General features: G+C 41.1%; 1 protein-coding gene and 2 long non-coding RNA genes across 9 annotated transcripts in view; 2 read left to right on the forward strand and 1 right to left on the reverse strand.

Moving 5' to 3' along the window:
- RAD51B (RAD51 paralog B) overlaps positions 1-19,810 on the forward strand; it is a 473,685-nt gene that overhangs the window by 439,820 nt on the left and 14,055 nt on the right. For 4 of the 7 annotated variants that reach the window (XR_012082526.2, XR_012082525.2, XR_012082524.2 and 1 more), the window contains one exon: positions 10,977-11,240. The exons of 2 other annotated variants lie outside the window; for them this stretch is intronic. Coding sequence is in view for 1 of the 5 variants with exons in the window: in XM_078390499.1 (XP_078246625.1) it covers positions 8,099-8,178 (80 nt within the window). In the remaining 4 variants the exon portion in view is untranslated. One more of the 7 variants, XM_078390499.1, reaches the window with a different exon arrangement.
- LOC144588193 (uncharacterized) lies at positions 212-7,026 on the forward strand. Its single transcript, XR_013543600.1, has 2 exons — positions 212-5,257; positions 5,395-7,026. It is a non-coding gene; the product is annotated as an uncharacterized LOC144588193 (long non-coding RNA).
- Positions 10,845-17,728, reverse strand: LOC140703162 (uncharacterized). Its single transcript, XR_012082528.2, has 2 exons — positions 17,614-17,728; positions 10,845-11,243 (listed from the first exon to the last, which is right to left on the reverse strand). It is a non-coding gene; the product is annotated as an uncharacterized LOC140703162 (long non-coding RNA).

Genomic DNA, 19,810 nt, shown 5'->3' on the forward strand with positions numbered 1-19,810 from the left:
TGTGTGTGTGTGTGTGTGTGTGTGTGTGTGTGTGTGTGTGTGTGTGTGTGTGTGTGTGTGTGTGTGTGTGTGTGTGTGTGTGTGTGTGTGTAAGATCCTGAGCAGTAAACAAGAATTTTGAAGGAAGAAGGAAGCCAAGAGAAAGTCAGTCCTATTAGCCACACAGCTGCATTTCCTGTCACAAATAACCCCTATTCAATAGTAAGTCCAAATGTGCCTATTTTATGTTTTGTTTTGTTTTGTTTGTATCTGCTAATGCCTTAGCATCAGAGGAATAAGAAGACTTTTTAAAAAGATTATATTTGCTTTTATTCTTTGATCTTTAAGTGTAGATTAGACAACAGCTCATTTACAGTATTTTCCGCAGACCACTTCTAACCCTACATATTTTGTCACAGAACTGGAGAATCCCTACATTTCACTTTCCACTATGTAGTTAGGACGAGAGGAGGTAACCAGAGCTCTTCCTCGTGGCCTCTGTGAATCACACTGTGGGTAATACATGCATGCACGGAGCCTCATCGGAATATTCTAGAGCTTCTGCGGTAGCAAAAAAGATACATTAGTGCAGACCCCTCCCCCTTGGTATATGTACCTTGGCACCAGGGTTCTCCCTTCAGTTAGATCAAGTGCCGCATAAAGCAAATAGGGTGTGACAGGGGGAAGCATAAGCTCTAGAATATTCTAATGAGGCTCCGCGCATGCTCTGATTTCCCACAGTGTGAATCACAGAGATCCACTCGAAGAACTACAATTGCAGATAAGTAACCTGTCATTCTAGAAGGGTCTGAGCAGTTACCATGTTTTCTTCAGCAGTCACCATGTTCTCAGACGCAGATGCCACCACAATATATTATATTTGAGAAGAATTTAAGTACAAGATTGCTAAAGTGAAGCATGTTCATGTCACAGAGGAGTAATATGAAAGTAGTTCTGGGTTTTTTTATACAGTTAGTTGGAGGAGAGTTTTGAGGCCAAGGATATGAGATTTCCCCTTTGAGATGTAGTTGCTGTCAAGAGACCTCATGGACCTACTGGCTTAAGGCTCATGAATGTGGCTGCTTTTTGGCCCTTCAGCTGCCTAGATAGGGTTGTGGCACCTCTGGGAATGTTCCTGGAACATACTGTTTCTAGTGCTTCTAATTCTCTCTTCAGCGCTCTCACAAGAAAGGCAAAGTCAGTAGTAGCAAGGGCAGAATGGGGTGCTGTACACTAGGGGTGACGACTGTGCAAACTCACACTTTCTGGAGACTGGAAAATTACTTTTAAAAGTAATAATTTTTGTGTCAAAAGTAATCCAATGGTGCCTCCAGAGTGGAATAATCAACCAACAGGGCACTGTCATTGCCCTGGCGACACCTGAATATGTCCACACACGTTTCCCTCAGAGGCAGATGCTTTCTCAAGCCTGATTCAGTTCCCAGTAATTCATTATGGACCTCGTTACAAAGCCCCAAAATGTAATTAATTGCTACAACTCTTGCTGATGGGGGAAGGAGGGGGACTCAATGCCTTGTTACTATTTTGCTACTTTTGTTTTTAAAAAATGACCCAATGAGAGGATAGTGTAAAACCTGGAAAAATTCAGCCCAAGTTGCTTTTATTGTAACACAAAACATTACTGGGCATATACAAAATAATTAATATAATATCCATTCACTGCACAATTTTTAAAATATTACCATATACTTGTTACAAAAAAAGCAATTGTGTCACTTGTAATGTATCTCATACAAGCTCTGCACTATTTCTACCTTGTTTCCATCCTGCAGTTGCTGGCCAAGGGTGACAGTGTTCTAGCTTTACCCCTTCTTTGAGTTTGAACCCAAATAGGGCCTATCCACATTCCCTATACTCAGCTAGCTCCAAGGAGCATCAGGTCCATTCAAACCACTTCTAGGTGACTACAATAGATCTCACCTTCCATTATGTAATTATGAAGGAGAGTAGGTCACCAGAGTGATAGACGTGTCAGAATATTCTCCATGTTTCCCTCAGAGGCAGATGCTATCTCAAGCCTGACTCAGAAAATGTTTTTAGACACAGTTGAACTGGTGAAGAAATGGGAAGAGGAGGATTGGGACCAACAGTAGAAACTGAGGTTGTAATCCCAGTCATGTTTAGGGGAGGACATGGGAATGGGTGGGACTCCAGTGAACACAGTGAACATAATTCAGTGTGAATAACTAAGGGAATGTGTTTCCCATAAGAACTTTCATGCACCAGCTGAAAGCATCTTTTCTGCCCTAGTTCCACTTGGGTGCAAGAGACTGTTGTGGCAAATAATAAACAGCGTGCTTCTCAGCACGTTGGCTAGCTGAAGCAAATATTTCCTTCTATTCTCTAAAATGATCTGGACAGAAATCTGTGGCTTTTTATTCTGCTGTTTTTAGTTGTATCCTGTTTAATTCTTGTCGATATTGCAATGAGTAATGCTCATTTTCTAAAATCCCAATGAATTTTCTTGAAGTTAGTGGCCAGTGTAGCCTTTATACCCAAGGGACACAAGTAATGGATGGTTGCAATTGTTGTTAAGTTCCATCATTTAGGGTGCAAATATATGGGCATATTTTCTGTACTTTGCAACATCTCTGTTTCCTCTGTTATTGTTTGCAGTCCGCTTACAGATATTTTTTAAAAAAACTTAATCTCATTTTCAAAAGACCCAGCTTTTAAATGATTTCTCTGGTCTTGACAAAAAGTTATCTTGCCCACTTCCTAGCCATTATGAGAGATTTTTTTTCCATTTTAACTGGCAGAAATCATGTTTGTGCCAGCATCTTTGGAAGAAGCTAAACCTGGCTTCTCATTAGTATGTGTCAAGATGCTTGTTCTTCCATCTAGTTAAACAAAACCACATCACATTTCATTGGAGGTGATGGTGAAAAATATCAGCATTTATTAACAGAGGAAAATTTTCTAAAACCAAGCCGATGTTATGGGAAGTAGGACATAAATACATAAAATAAGTATAGCAGTGGTAAGCAATTGGAAAATAAGAGGCAAAAAGACTGGTTGCATTTATTCTTCATATTATCTTCCATAGCTAACAACTCGCTAAAACATCCCCAGAGGCTTAGTCCTTTTAGCTGATATCTGAAAATGTACCATTCAAAGTGGTACTACACAATAGAGTAAAACGAGCTACTACAATAGCCCTTACCTCCTCAAAGCTTGACAAGAGAATCATCTGTACCTGAAATAATTCCAGAAGTGAGAAGAGGCTTGTTTAGAGCTCTGGTATGGTCCGGAGGCCTAAATTGTTCCACTTCTCCCTCTAACCTTAGTGAAAAAGAATGCCACATGGCTCAGTAACCACAACAGCAGAAATTTGCAAACCCTACATTATAGTCGCGTCATAATGCAAAGGGCCAGGCCACCTATGAAGAATGATTATGAGCCCATTTTCAAGCATATGTCAACTACTAGTTTCTTATGTCCCTTGCTGCGCTATCTGATGGGATGACAGTAGGGGAAAAATGGCCTGTTTGGGTGGCTATATAAATAAGAGGCGAATCATTGCAGTTTACTCATCATAATAACAAGGCTCTGCATGCTTCATGAGTGGGGACTGCTTACATTTATATGTATATTAGTGGTGATGCCATGTGATATCCTTAATTTGTGCACATTCTATAACCCTGATATGTAATGGCTCCAAACCACAGTTTATAAGCAAATGCAAATTACAGCTTTGAGAACCAGTGTATGTCTGTAAGTACAAGTCATGTTTCCATGAAGTTACACTGAAGTACTTTGGAAGGTTGTTTACATGTATACAAACTTCCAGACATATGTGTACAAATGACACTAAAAGAAGACACTTAGTTCCAGGACTTTAAACATCTCTTTAAACTCTGGTACCATCAACTGCATGATCATTTCCTACCTGGTAAAACTCATCAAAGCTGGTTTTGCTCATTTTGGGTGTGGCATGCCCTGTTTATGTTCGTTTTGCAATTTAAGATTGTGAGCTTCTTGGCAGGACATTCTTTTTATCCTGTGCTTTATGACGTTATTTTTATACAGCACAAAAAAATGCACTAGTTAAGTAAATAATGGAGGCCAAAATCTAAGAGCTACTTTAGGCACACCCAAGGGCTTAGACCTCCTCAGTGGGATTTTTGGACTCATTTCTTTGAACAGCAGACTACCTCTGGTGCCAAATCACAGTCTGCTTTTGGAAGTCCCTCAGTCTCAGAAATGGTTTGGCAGGCAGAGCAGAAGGCTGCAATTTAATTCCACTGGACATGTGGGACCAGTCATGCACTGCTTTGGATTCTGGCCCGATTAATTTTTATATCAGGATTCTGAATGGGTGAAACCAACTTTCTCTTGGCAGCACAACTAGGAGAGAAAGGATGTATCCCTAATACCCTGGGTGTGATCCAATCAGAGGAGTAGAGACCTGTCCTTTGTGCCAGATTCCTGTTTCTCTTGTTTTTTCTAAGAGAAAGGTTTTAATAGATTTCTTCAGTTCTTTTGCTCCTTAGTTTCCTAAGGAGGACTTTACTAACTGAATTATCTTCATTATAGTGTTTATATCATAACTGCATGGTAGTTTGCTTTTATGTGGTATTATTTAGTTTGGTTGTGGCTTACTAGTTTAAGTATTATACGTTGATGCTTTGTTTCTCGGATATCCATGTGGCCAGCCTGCACTGGCTCATTTCAGGCAACTGACTTGTCTGCCAATATTGTAGTTTTGTGAAGTGGGTCTCTGTCATCATCTTATCCTCTCACCCCACTACTATTTCCTTAATTATTCTCATTAATTATATTATTGAAAGTTGTCCATTTATGACAACATTTGCTTCAGTATCTACCATATTGCTTTTTATGGGAAGTACTAAGACAAAATTAGCACAATATCACAAAATACAAAGGAGCTTCATGGCACGGTGGTTAAACTGCAATACTGTAGTGAAGACTCTACTCATGGCCTGAGTTTGATCCTTATCTGAGGCAGCTGGCTCAAGGTTGACTCAGCTTTCCATCCTTCTGAGTGCCTAGCTTGCTGGGGGTGGGGGAATGTAGAGTCTCCATAATTAAATTGTAAACCACCCAGAGATTGCTTAAAGCACTGTGGGACGGTATATAAGCAGCACACTTTGCTTTTTTGCTTTACAGTGGAAAAAATAAAAATGGAAATCCTTTACATTTTCAAAGTCAATGGAGTACACAAAGACAGCAGTCAGAGTGAATTCTTGAAACTTCTCTTCGCTCACATTTTCAAGTGTAATACAGTGAAACAGAGGTATTTTTCCTTCACATTCATAGTATTTACATAGGCAGATTTTTAAGGCACACCTTATTACTGAGCTCTCTGCAGATTGGTATAAATCACGAAGTTTATAATGCCACTGCAGTTTGTTTGTTTGTTTGTTTGTTTAGGTAGAATGCCTGCAGAAGAATGTTGCCTAGAAACTTGTAAACGGTGGTGATTTATTCCTTAAATGTCACTAACTCCATAATCTGGGCTAGTTAGCCTGAAGACAGTTATTACAGCAGAGAGGGAGAGGAACAACTGCCAGTAATCCAAGGCCAATTGTACCCTGTCATTCTGATATTACTATGGTAAAGTTAATGAAACATTCAAATCACTAAGATTTATATTTTCAGTCACCAACATCCATTGAGCTGTCAAGAAAGTGGGAGTGAGAGCTTCCTGATGTATTTGCATCTCTGACACATTGTACCTTGAAGGATTTTTTTTCCAGTATTCCTGCAATCCAGCACTACAGATGCATCTGCACAGGAGTTGCACCTGCTTGTCTTTGCTGCTTTGGCAGGAGCAATTTCCTAGAAACAAAGAAGGTATAGAGTAGCCTTTCCACTACTAGGCAAAGGGATATACAGTATGGCACATTCTTTTTACTCCCACTGTCATATTCTAACACACTAAGCAAGTCAAGATACAAGGAGCCCATCTTGTTTTCTTCGAAGATGTATTCTCCAACCACCAAAATGTCTTTTGAGAATTATTTCCTTGGATTCAGAAGAAAATAGGAATTTCCAGAGGGGTAGCTGTGTTAGTCTGCACTCTGTTTTAGCAAAACCAACAAAGAGTTCTTTAAGGATTAACATTTTTTTATCTGGCATAAACTTTTGTCGAGGGGGGGGGGGATACATTTGAGGAGGTCATCGGCTGCGATCCACATAAGCTTATGCAAAAGAACATGTGCTGGTCTTTAAGGCACCACAAGGCTCCTGTTTTGTTTTACTGCATCACAAAGCAGACTACTTAAAGGGTTAATCCAAAGGCAGGAAAAATGAGGAGGTGTAACACAATTTCCAAATCTTAATAAAATACAGGTGTTTTTACTGTAGGGCTAAAAAAAAAGCAGTACTTTAGTAAGCATGTATAAACAAGAGCAAGGCGCTGTGGAAAAATGTGCTATTGAATAACGAGAAGGCAGTTTGGAATAGCAGAAGTGGGTTGTGCTAGGGGTTTATGAGGAATGCAAGAGTCCCTGGCTGAGGTTTACCTTAAAGTTCAGAAGTGGGGAAGCACATAAATCTTACATGAACTGTTTCTCTGACAACATGAATTTAGCCTCCAGTGTAATATACCAGGGATTAACTCTTGACATTCCACTTGGTGCACTCATGCCCTCCCCCCCCCCAACACACACACACACACTCCCTGGCTTGCAGCTTGCTTTTGTTCCCTTCTTTTATTTAAGAGATTGTGGTGGATACAGAATTAGTTCATGGGACAAGGAATTTTAAGTCTCCCTGATTTCAGTGGGTTCCGCTGTTTACTAACAGTAGATCTATATACGTAGATGCTTGTAGTCTTTCTGTGTGCCATAACAAATTATACAGTGGGGTCTTGACTTGAGAACTTAATCCATATTGGAAGGCGGTTCTCAAGTCAAAAAGTCTGTAAGTCAAGTCTCCATTGACCTACAGTGCATTGAAAACCGATTAATCCCGTAACAGGCCGTTTTTGTTCCATTTTGGTTTTTTTCTGGTCTGTAAGTCAAATCTCAGTCTGCAAGTCAAACCTAAATTTTGCGGCCAGAGAAGTCTGTAACTCAAAAAGTCTGTAAGTCAAGCCGTCTGTAAGTCAAGGGTCCACTGTATGCACCTACACATGGGTTAAATGTTCAGCTCTAACATCCAGAAATTTTCTACACACATGCAAGTACTATTCTCTCAGGCTGGAGTTAACAACACTGACAGGGAGCTTAAAAGCATATGTGAATACATTCAAAACTTCATTTTGTCCCAAGCAAAATATAGAATAACGTTTGTGAACATAATCTTAAGTGTCTTCAAGAATAGTTGCTGTCATATAAATGGTGGAACTTACATGGTTGAGTCATGTACACCATAAAAGGAAGGACTAGATAGGGGATCATGTGTTCTACGCCACCAGCAGAGGTCTAGATATTTACTGTGGCCAACCACTGATAAATCTAAGCTGAGGATTAACCTGTCTCGAGCTACTTTGGGCCTCTCATGTTGAGTAGGCTGGGCTAATCTTTCCTGCCTTCTAGCATTCTTTCCCACAAAGGAGCCCAAGCCAAAGATTCCGCACCCCCATTCCCCAATTTAATAATGGGTTGTGGAATCTCTCAAGTACCATATACCTGCTGTGGTTGTGGTCCAGGCTCTCTGATCCCAATGTTATTGTTGTTGTTTAAACTCTTCTAGTAATTATAAAAATGTGCCATCTATGGTGGAGTAGAGGGTATGATGTCTGGTAGCATGCTGGGCTTTAGCAGAGTTGGTTCCACATCAGAAGGCTTTGTTAAGAATATAATAGGCACCCACTGAAATCCTCAAAATTCATAGAACATATATATACTATATATATATATATATTCCTGTTGAATGTGCAACAGAAAAAGTAAGAACAAGAATATGTCAACCTCTTGGAAGACATGTAATATTAATAATACCCTTTGTGTCTTAAACAAATGTTGTTTTCTCAGCCATTCATTTCGCAGATTTTTTAAATTGCTGAAATAGCAAAACAGAGATTTGAATGGCTTAGGTTCATATGAAACCTTTTGTGTTATAATGGGTTGAGAATGGCTCAGGTAATTTAAACAGCATTAATGCAACATTATATTTCTCTCAACCACAGATCTCAGGCAGATGTGTGACTGGGTCTGCATTACACAAAAACAAGTTTTATTTGACATAAACTTTCCTGGATGTATCTAAAGAAGCTGGCTATATTCTAGAAATCAAACTTATTACTGCTTTATGTACCTCCAGACTCTTGAAGATTTTGTTGCATAAACTAACATGGGTACCTCCTTCATCACCCATATTACCCAAGCATGTTTGCTTGCTTTTCCTCTGGAAGAACTGTGGGAGGCTTCATAAACATTTAATTAAAGGTTTGTTGCAACGCTTGTCTCAGTGTTGATCCATAAATAGTGGTGTTCCCATAAAGTCTCAACAGAGGATCATTGAAGAAAAGACAAGGGAATCTCAGGAGGAGACTGGTAAATACAAACAAGTTTTTGAAAAAGCTTAGCAATGGAAGAATACGTTTCCTGGAATAAGGGACTAAGAGGTCACAGGGTCAGATGCACTGAGCTGCTCATGCATATCTTCCATTCTGTCTATGTGAGAGTCCCTGCTCGGAAGAGGGCAAAGATTCAAGGAGTAGCTTTCTTATTTCCCACCCTTTCTCAGCCGTTGCATTCAAACATCTGTTGAAAGTCAGGATACACACAAAGCAAACTCACCCAGTGCACAAACACAATCTGAGATATTTTTGCAAGCAAGGTTGTTGCGGTCTTTAATAGACTCTTGGTTAACATCTTCTATGCAATAGCAAGCGAATTTTTGTTCTCGAAAGTTAAGTCATATTGTAATTATTCTACAGTAACCTAAATGTAAACTGTAAGCCACATCCCCTTCTTCAGTACTCATTTAAAGACTGGAGAAACAATAGAGTACCAGTCTCATCCGCAATTGTAGATACTGGAAATAAAGGAAGCACAGTGGGAATAGAGACTAGGCACTATGTCCCAGACACAACCACAAGGAATTCTGAGAGGACTCCAGGGAGCTAGGAATGGCGTCCCAGAGAGGACTGCAGAAAATTCCAGATTCCAGCTGTATGATTTGCTATTTCATGCACCAGGTGCAACCATCAAGCCACTTAACAGACCACCCAGAAAAAGAAGACAATGCACAGATGCACCAATAAGTGTCTCCTATCAGTCCTATTCCTGTATTCTTGATCTGTCTTTAGCCAGCATCTTTTTATGAGAATCTTACCCCTGAAAACTCATTTGTATTTTTAATATTTCAAACACATACACACATACATACACACATACATACACATGACATTTTTTATTGCCAAACTCCTGTTGAATACATTAGCCCTGTGTAACAGCAATGATGTTACTAGTAGGGGAAGATTAATGGTAATTAAAGAGTTGCTGCTAAGCCAACTTGCCCACAATTCACCTGCACTCAATCTTATTGCAGCAAACAGAAGCAACTCCTAGTATCACAGTAGCAACTCTTTTATTACCAGTAATTTGCTGCTGCAAGTAATATCATCTGGGAGTGGAAGACTGATGGTAATTAAAGATTTTGTACTTAGAACCTGGAATTTGCTGGACTCTTCCACAAGGAGACTGATTGAGAGTAATTTGTAGACGATCCAGGAGATCAAAGGAGGAACCTTAATTTCAGCAGTCTCCCTTGCTGGTGATGGTATTACTCTTATGCAGGGATAACTTATTCAGCAGAGTTTTGCCCACTGTATTTATTTCTCCATTAATAAAAATGAGTTTTGGCACACTCCAGAATTGTAGTCATTTTTACCAAGTTTCCTATAAATGAATTGCAAACTATTGTGTGAACTCTCAAAAATACATCACAAGTCTTGGCAGTTTATGAGTTACCAGTATGAGTTCCATTTTATTATCAGTTTCAGAACATATCAAATGGGTATTTCCATGTTGAAATAAAAACCCAGCAAATTTGTCATCCATCCCTAAACAGAAGTAGAAAGGGACCAGCTAGAAGAATAGCAAGAGAATACAGAGCCAGATAACACAACGTGACAACATATCTCCCTTGAAAGATGTACCATTAATTGCTGAGCCTGACCACAGGTAGCATAAATTCAAGGAAGAAGTAAGATCACACCTGTGCAGAGAATCAACAGGACTCTGGCCAGTATTTCTGGCATCTTTTTCTAAAGCTAAATAAGTGCTTATACAAGTTTTCCATCTTAAGCAAATTGACCACATTGCTTAGTCACACAGATTACCTGGTCTCCTTGGACCATATTTTCACCCATATATATATTACAGGATGATTTTCTGCATAAAATAAGCAGAGGAGAAGCATGCAATGCCTGTGTATATTGCTGCTTCATATTAATAAACCACAAATGACATTTTGCCACACACATGGGCCTCTGGTGATGTCTCGTGAGATGGCTGGTTTTTGTTTTTGCCATTAGTTTTATTCTAAACACCCACAAATGTCACACTGTCATCTGATTTCCAGGAAAAATGCAAGAGAAAATGAGGACAAGTTTAGAAATTAGTGGAAAACAGAAGGTGCTGTTTCCTTCAAAGACACAGGACACAGGCAGAGTACTAACTCCTGTCCTCTGAAGATGCCGGCCACAGAGACTGGGGAAACGTTAGAAAGAAAAACCTCCAGAACACAGTCAAACAGCCTGGAAAACCCACAACAACCATCAGATCTGGGCCATGAAAGCCTTTGAGAATACATACAGATCAAATATTTTATTATTACTAGAAAATGCTCTAGGTTAGCTTTCTTTGCCATGTTTGACTTCACACACACATACACACACAGAGAGAGAAAGAACATAAGAAGACAGGTTGACTGCTGAAAGAGATATTTAATAACTTATCTAACGTTTCTAATTTTTAAACGTGCATACAAGGTAGACCTTATCATCATTCTTCTGGTTGTTCTATCCAGATGCTGCCTTTTTCCATTTCTGTTTATAGGTGGGAGTTGTGTACAGGAACTACTTGCCTCCCAGTTCACATACTCCAGGAAAGATATGCACCAAAACCACAGTCAAAACTTCCCCATGCAATCAGCTGCTGGATGTGAGAAGCTGGACAAGAGGCCAAGTCTGACAAAGCTGCATTTCTTCAGAGCTGATAATGGTCCTGCTTTCCTGCTTTGCCCTTGCGGGAGTCATTAATCCTCACAAGATCTCTCAAGAGAACATCAGATCTTCTATTTGTATCATCCCTCCTCTCCATGTACTGTATGAAAAACATAAAAGAGAGATATTTAATTTAGGGATGTCTCTTTTATTAAAGCATACTCGCATCTACTTGGGCCTAAAACAATTTCCGATGTCTTCAGAACAAATTATAAACAGCAACTGTCATCTCATCCATTCATATACTGAGAACTCTTAACTGCTCTGCACTCATTTAAAAGGGAATAGATCACCACCCTATATAATAATTAGAAGCCAACACAGATTTGTCAAGAAGAAATCCTGCCAGACTAATCTGAACTCATTTTTTTGTTTGGGTAACCACTGTAGACATAGTATATTTGACTTCAGCATGATTTTTGACAAAGTATCCCATTATATTTTGATTAGCAAGCTAACTAATTGTGAGCTGGATATAACAACTATCAGGTGGATATAGAGTTGGCTACAGAATCATATACAGAGGGTGATGATTAATGGCGGCTCCTCAAACTGGAAAGAGGAAACAAGTGGGGTACTCCAGGGCTCAGTCTTGGGCCAAGTGCTATTCAATATTTTTATTAATGACCTGGATCAGGGGACACAGGGAATGCTAATCAGATTTGCAGATGACATAAAATTGGATGGAATAGCTAATACCCTGGAAGACATAAACAAAATTCAAAATTATCTGGATAGGATTGAGCACTGGGCTGAAAACAACAGAATGAAATTCAAGAGAGATAAATGCAAAGTACAAGAAAGGAGATAAATGCTACCGTGTTTCCCCCAAAATAAGACGGTCTTATATTGATTTTTGCTCCAAAAAACGCATTAGGGCTTATTTTCAGGGGATGTTTTATTTTTTCATGTACAGCAATCTACATTTATTCAAATACATTCATGTCATCTTCTGGTTGCTGCCCAATGGTGGAGGGCGGGGTTTGACTTAACTGTGGCTTATTTTGGGGGCAGGGCTTATATTATGAGCATCCTGAAAAAATGTACTAGGGCTTATTTTTGGGGAAACAGTGTATCAAGTCCCTAAACTCAGATCCGGACACCATCATTCTGCCAGCAGACAAAGGCAACGCCACAGTAATCATGGAAACAGAAGAATAAAAGGACAAAATCAGGGAAACTCTAGACCCCACCACCTATAGAAAACAGGACCCAACTAACAAAATCACTAAACAAACTAACATGCTGATCAGGAGTTCCTCCCTGCACCCCAACCTCCTTCAACGAATCTGCAAGACAGAAGCTCTCCCACCAAGACTATATGGACTGCCAAAATCCACAAAGACTCTATCCCATTCAGGCCCATTGTAAGTGCCATCGGCTCCCCGACATATGACTTAGCAAAATACCTAGCCATCCTCCTACAGACCCACATTGGACAAACCTCATCCTACATCAAAGACTCAGGCCATTTCATAAGATCAGCACTCAACCCCGGGGAAAGACTTTGACACAGTATCCCTATTCACCAAGGTACCGATAAAGGACACCCTGGACTCATCCAGCAGATCTTTCCAGAAGACATCAAGGGCCTTTTCCAACACTGCTTAACAACCAGCTATTTTCAGTGGGATAATGAGTTCTATGAACAAACAGATGGAGTGGCCATGGGGAATCCCATGTAGAAGCAAGCTTCTACATGGAACATTTCGAAAAACAGGCCCTGGCTTCGGCACCCTTCGCATCCACAGTCTCATTCCGATATGTGGATGACACCTTCACAATTTAGAACCATGCTGAAGAAAAACTGGAAGAATTTCTAAACCATCTCAACAGCATCCACCCAAACATACAATTTACCATAGAAAAAGAAATAGAGGGCCAACTCCCGTTCTTAGATGTCATGGTCGTACGCAAAACTGACCTCCCACTGGGACACAAGGTCTACAGAAAACCCACCCACACGGACCGGTACCTACACAAAAACTCCAACCACCACCCACAGCAAAAAAGAGGCATAATCAAAACACTGGTAGACCATGCAAATCGGAACTGTGAGGCTAAATTTCTCAGCACCAAACTCAACCATCTGAATTGGGCCCTACAGGCAAATGGCTACTCCAAAAATGAAATCACAAGAGCCATCAAACCAAGAAAACAACACCAAACTGAAGAGGAAAAGCAGCCACCCACAAATAAAGTATTTGTGCCATGCATCAAAGGGGTCACAGACCACATGGGGAAACCATTGAAAAAACACAACCAACAAACAGTATTCAAGCCCACCAAAAAATACAACAAATGTTGTGGTCAGCAAAGGACAAAAGGGACCCCCTCACCACTGCAGGAGTATACTGGATACCTTGCAGTTGTGGCCAGGTATATATTGGAACCACAAATTGCAGCATCCACACCAGAATCAAGAGAGACACTGCAGATTAAAACAACTGGAAAAATTGGCAGTAGCTGAACATGCCCTAAAACAAGCTGGACATGAAATTCTATTTCAGAAGACAGAAGTACAGTGGTGCCTCAACTTACAACCATAATCCAAAAGATGGGCGTAACTCAAAATGTTCATAAGTCGAAGCACAATTTCCCATTGAAATGCACTGGAACATGATTAATCCGTTCCAGAAGGGAAAAAATACCAAAAAATAAAAAAAACACTGCAAGCCCCATAAGAATGCACTGGGGGCAAAAAACAAACACACACACACACAAAAAAACCCACAGCCAGCCCCAGCGGAGTGCCATGGGGCTGGGGAAAAACCCACAAAATCTACACACACAATTAGCCCCAGTGGAACGCCATGGGGCTGGGGGAAAAAAAACCCACACACAGCCAGCCCCAATGCAATGGGGCTGGGGGGAAAAACCACCAAAACACAAAAAACATCACAGCACAGAAACATAGCCCCCCCCAAACCCAAACCCACTCTGCAAAACAAAGTAAATGCACTTACTCAGGAACAGAAAGTAACTCCAGGTAGCCGAAGCCTCCTCCGAAGCACTCACTAAACTGTTGGGGTGAAAGAGCTACAAAGAAGCAGCCTCTTCACCTACCAACAGTTAGCAAATTTGAATTCCCTGCCTTTCCCCCTGCCTTTTTGCTGTCGCAAATCAAAACTCCAGCCACAAGTCGAAGCAAAATTTTGCAGCCGGAGCTGGTCGCAACTCAAAATGGTTGTAAGTCGAGGCACCACTGTAGTGGACAACACCAGCAATCATTATGTTAGACTTCACAGGGAAACCATTGAAATCCACAAAACCCAGCAGAGCTTCAACCAAAAAGAAGAAAGTTTAAAACTCAACAAACCCTGGCTCCCAGCACTGAAAAATACAGCCTGCAAAAGGTCAACGAACTCTACCCAGCTACAAGGATCACTGCACACAAAAGACCAGGTAATGACACCCATCAATCACAGTGACAGTTAATTTCTCTGTCTTATCACAACAATACACCCACGCAATCACCCATCTCCTGAAAAGGACAAAAGCTGATCCCACAGCTATAAATACTCAGCTATCCAAACAAAACTGCACCAGAGCACAGACAGAGTTCTGACTCCTGTCCTCTGAAGATGCCGGCCAGAGACTGGCGAAACGTTAGGAAGAACAACTCTCAGAACACAGCCAAAGAGCCCGGAAAACCCACAACAACCATCAGATCCCAGCCGTGAAAGCCTTCGAGAAGTACCGCACCTGGGAAAAAGAAACCAAACACACAATTACAAGATGGGGAACACCTGGTTCAGCAATATAACAAGCGAGAAGGATCTTGGAATTGTCCTAGATCACAAGCGTGATGTGGCTACAAAAAAGGCAAATGCTATTTTGAGCTGCATTAATAAAAGTATATTCTCAAAATCCCACAAGGTACTACTTCCCCTCTCTTCGACACTAGTTAGGCCTCATCTTGAGTACTGTGTCCTGTTCTGGACACCACACTTCAAGAAGAATGCTGACAAATTGGAACAAGTTCAGAGGAGAGCAACAAGGATGATCAGGTGGCTGGAAACCAAGCTGCTTAAGGAAAGGCTGAAAGAACTGAGGAAAGATGACAAGAGGGGTGATATGATATAATATTTGCAATACTTGAAAGGCTGTCATACAGAGGAGGGGCAGGATCTGTTCTTTATCAGCCCAAAGTGCAGGACATGCAACAATGAGCTTATGTTACAGGAAGCCAGATTTCAGTTGAATATCAGAAAAAAACTTCCTAACTATTAGAGCAGTATGGCAGTAGAACCAATTACCTCGAGAGGTGGTGAGTGCTTCAACAATGGAGGCATTCAAGAGAAATTTAGACAAGCACCTGATAGATACCCTTTGACTGGTACTCCTGCATTGAGCAGGGGGTTGGACTTGATGGCCTTATAGGTGCCTTCCATCTTCATTATTATATAGTTCTATGATTCTATATGGAGTTGAACTTTTTATTATTTTATTTATTTTATTAGACTTATATACTGCCCATTTAGAACATGTCTACTCTGGGTGGTTTACACAAAATACAAAAAACCAAAGATACAAATATAATAAATTAAAACATAAATGCATTAAACTTTTTGAACTTTTCTGCAAGGTGTAAAATAATGAACAGAAAAGAAAATAATTATTTATACTTCTCATAAACCTTTAAGCCTCTGGCTGTCTAGCAGTAATCTACCCAGTACACATGAATATTAAAGCAGCTAAGCTAAGTGGCTGTCAGATGGAGAGAGATTGCAGAAGCTGGGGGGGGGGGGGCGGGAATCAGCATGCGTGTAACACTTGGAATTCATTATACTCTGCAAAGTTAGATAGGAAGGCACAAGCTCCCTATTCTTCACAGGTACAGTATTCAGTGAGAGTTCATCCATGCTGACAACAACCTTGACATGTCTACTTGTGAAGTCCTGTTAGACCAGATCTGCCAGTGACATAACAGAAGGCATACAGAGAAAAGGCAAAGATCAAAGAAAAGGAGACTGCATGAATGAGATCAAAATAGAAGAATTGTATTCCACTGGACAATCTGTTTGCAGCTCAGCTAAACTCAGGGAGCTGAACAAATCTGCCATCCCTCCACACCCTAGGAGGAGCTTTCTTGCAAAACACGTTCGGTGGACTGCTTCTGAATGTCTCTGCGGGTCTTCAGAGGCAGGCAGTGTAGGAAGAGTGACCTGAAAACGTAGTTGGACATCCCTCCCATAATTACTTGCTCTGAAAAGAATTTTTGATCTTTGCAGATGAAAGTGAGGGGTGCCACATTTCAGCCCCTTTGAAAACCATGTTTGTGTATGGAAGAGTGAGGCAGCATTTCCTACTCAGTGCTGGACAAAGTTCCTTACTCCTGTGGCCATTACAGTCAGTGCTTCCTCTGCTTTCTTTCTCCTCTTCCTTGGGCTGAGCTGAAATAGCTCCAAGGAAGGAGCAAAATGCTGAAGAAAGAGGGAACAAGGCATATAGGAAATAGCTGCCTCTGTCCAGAGCCAGTTGGGTGGGTGGGTGTCTGTGTCACCTCCTCCTCCAGTGGAAAGGGCAGGGGCTGCAGATATCTTCTCCTCCTCTGGCTAGGGGTATGTTTGCATATATTTCTTCCCTCTCTGTGCAACCATTGTCTGCCACCTTCTTCTCTTCCTGGTGAAATATAAATGTCACAGCCATCATCTCTTGGTCAGGGATTATTCCTGAATCTGCAACCATTGTACAGTAATGTAAGGGATAGCCATCATATCACCCTGTATGGTGAGAGAAGTTGGATTTCCCCTGATCCAAATGTATATTCCCAAATATTTTACCTCAGAAGTGAGACTGAAAACACTACATTCAAAACATTGTATGATTTGCTCAGGTTTTTATTTTGCAGATCTAGCATCACATGAGGCAATTTCTTTCAGCTACAGATCCTGGTGCTTACAGGGTGTTTCTTACTCATTCATCCCTTAATGCAGTGGGTGGGTCTGCTGTTTCTTCTGCCTTCCAGGCAGCTTCCTCCTAATACTCCCAGGGCCTGGCTGAGAATTGCTGAGGATTACTCAGGCCAATGGTGTTTGTGGCCTTCAAGGGGCTGAAAGAGATAAGGACAGCGGAGGAGGAGTGGGTGGATAACTAGTCACTGCAGCTGCCCAAGGGCTGAGGGGAAGAGACACAGAACATTCTTTTGAGTGCATTCAGACACTCTGCTATTTCCTGCTTTGCTCTCACAGGACTCCACCTGCTTTTACTTAACTATTTCCTAATTTCAACTCCTAGAAATCCTCTAAAGCAAAGCAAAAAGCAAAGTGTGCTGTTTATATATGACCCAATAGCACTTAAAGCATTCTCTTTAAAGTTAATTATGCAGGCTACACACACACACACACACACACACACACACACACACACACACACACACACACACACAACACACACACACACACACACACACACACACACACACACACACACACACACCCATTGAGCTGGCCACTCATTTTACTGACCTCCTCTGTTGGAGTAACTGTTAGCTCTTCAGGACTGTTAATTGAAGCTGCCATGTCCCTGAAGCTTTTAAAATGGAAAGCGTTGCCTGCCAGTTTGTGCATCCAAGCATAGGCTCTTAAAGCTGGAATTCTTTGACTTTGTTAAAAGTGCCTGAAATTATCAACCACAGTTCAAAGGAAGCACTGTTCAGGAACTGTGTTGGCAAACGTGTGGAATATGGTACCACTGGGTCTGCCTGATTGCTTTTGGATTTTTTCATCTTCATAGGTTGCATTCTCTTCAGTATCTCCCTGCATCTATCTACCCACCCCGGCTTTCCAGGAACTGCAGATTTACATTTATAACTTACAATTCCATACTTAGTTTGTCGAATTTTTTTTGTATTTATTTTACATTATGCAAACTATTAGGGATTATTTGAATCCACAATTGCATAAAATATAATGTGTACAATATCAACAAGAATTCAGTAGGAAGAGAAATATCAATGTGACAACATCCACAGGTTAAACCGTATTAAATCCATCATAACAAATATCATAACAGATCCTTGGAGACAATGGAGGAATAAATCATCTAGAAATAAAAATATTCAATTGTAGAATATATTCTTACCCAATATGGTGATCTTCAAATGTGTTGGATGACAACTCCCATCATCCCCAAAGAAAAGTGGCCATGTTCACTGGAACTGATGAGTAGTGTAACCCACTGGTTCTTAACCTTTGTTACTCAGATGTTTTTGGACTGCAACTCCCAGAAGCCTTCACCATCAGCTGTGCTGGCTGGGATTTCTGGGAGTTACAGTTCAAAAACACCTGAGTAACAAAGGTTAAGAACCACTGGTGTAACCCAACACATTTGCAGAGCACTGGGGCACACAATGGAATTAAAAGTGTTACAAATATAAGAAGAAATGCTGTACTGAAAAAAAGGCCAGTCTTCCTATTTAGACTAAGGTAGCCCATAGAGTACTGCTAGTACCTACCCCACAGTTTGATTGTCCCCTCTCACCATGTCACCTCTGTTCCCCTCCAGCTTTACTTCCCTACTCCTTCCTCCTTACATTACAGCAGTAGCCTGTCTACTGCTTCTCTGTTTAAACCAGCGTTGGCAGCTAATGCCATTTTTCAGATGGTAGGCTGAGAACTACACAAAGTGTAATGGAAAGGAGGAAGCAATCTCAAGACACAAGGGATAGAGGAAAGCATGGGAGAGAGAAGGAAGAGAGGGGTGAGGGGTTGGTGCCATGAGACAGAAAGAAGGGAAGCAAGGCAACAGCACCAGAAGCCCTCCAGAATTGGAGGAAAACACTATTAGCCACTTCTGGCATTCTTCTGCCAAAGCTAGCTGCCTCACTCTGCCTCATGGATGCATCAACTTAGAGGGTAAAGAATTATGGCAAGGTGTTGGTACATCCTAACCTAGGTTGCTCCTTCAGGGTCTGGTAGAAAATGCTAACCAATATAGAAGTTGAGTTCAACTGCTAGTCCAGCCAACTTCTGTATATAGAGACTTCTGGAGCTGCAGGGCCATGGACGTTGGCTCCAGTTTCTGTAACAGCCTCATGGGCAGCCCCACATAGAGAGCATTACAGTAGTCTATTCTCGAGACTAATACTGCATGAACCAACATGGTGAGCGACTCGGTGTCAAGGTAAGGACACAGCTCAGCAATCCGCCTTAGGTCAAAGTAGGCGGAATGGACCACAGATGCTATCTGAGGTTCCATTGACAGCCATTGGGTTCAGTAGTACACCCAAGCTGCGAACTTCATCCTTAGCAGAGAAAGTAGCCCCCCCCCCAAAGGAGAGGAAGGCACCCAATCCACAAACACGTATGCTTCGGTGTGATCTATGGAAATAGGGAGGGTTAGTGTGGCGTTTACTAAGTTCTCTTGACTTCATGCTTGATAATACAGATAGGCTCCTGATTTATATATCCATTTTTGGTGGCTGTGTAACATTATTAACCACAGGATCTAAAATTATGTAGCTACGCCATTGTCTAAACTTTGTAAGAACCCTTGCATCCTTGTGCACGTATGCTCAAGATAAGCTAAACCATAAGTACACACAAGGTTCAGGGATAGCTGAAGGAACCTTTCAGAGCAGTAGATTTGCAGCTCAGTGCAAAAAGATTCCTGAATCTGGAAGTGTAATTTTCTTTTTTACTTTATGCCACCTTGACCCAAAAC

Source organism: Pogona vitticeps, chromosome 1, assembly GCF_051106095.1.
Source record: "Pogona vitticeps strain Pit_001003342236 chromosome 1, PviZW2.1, whole genome shotgun sequence".
Lineage (NCBI taxonomy): Eukaryota > Metazoa > Chordata > Lepidosauria > Squamata > Agamidae > Pogona > Pogona vitticeps.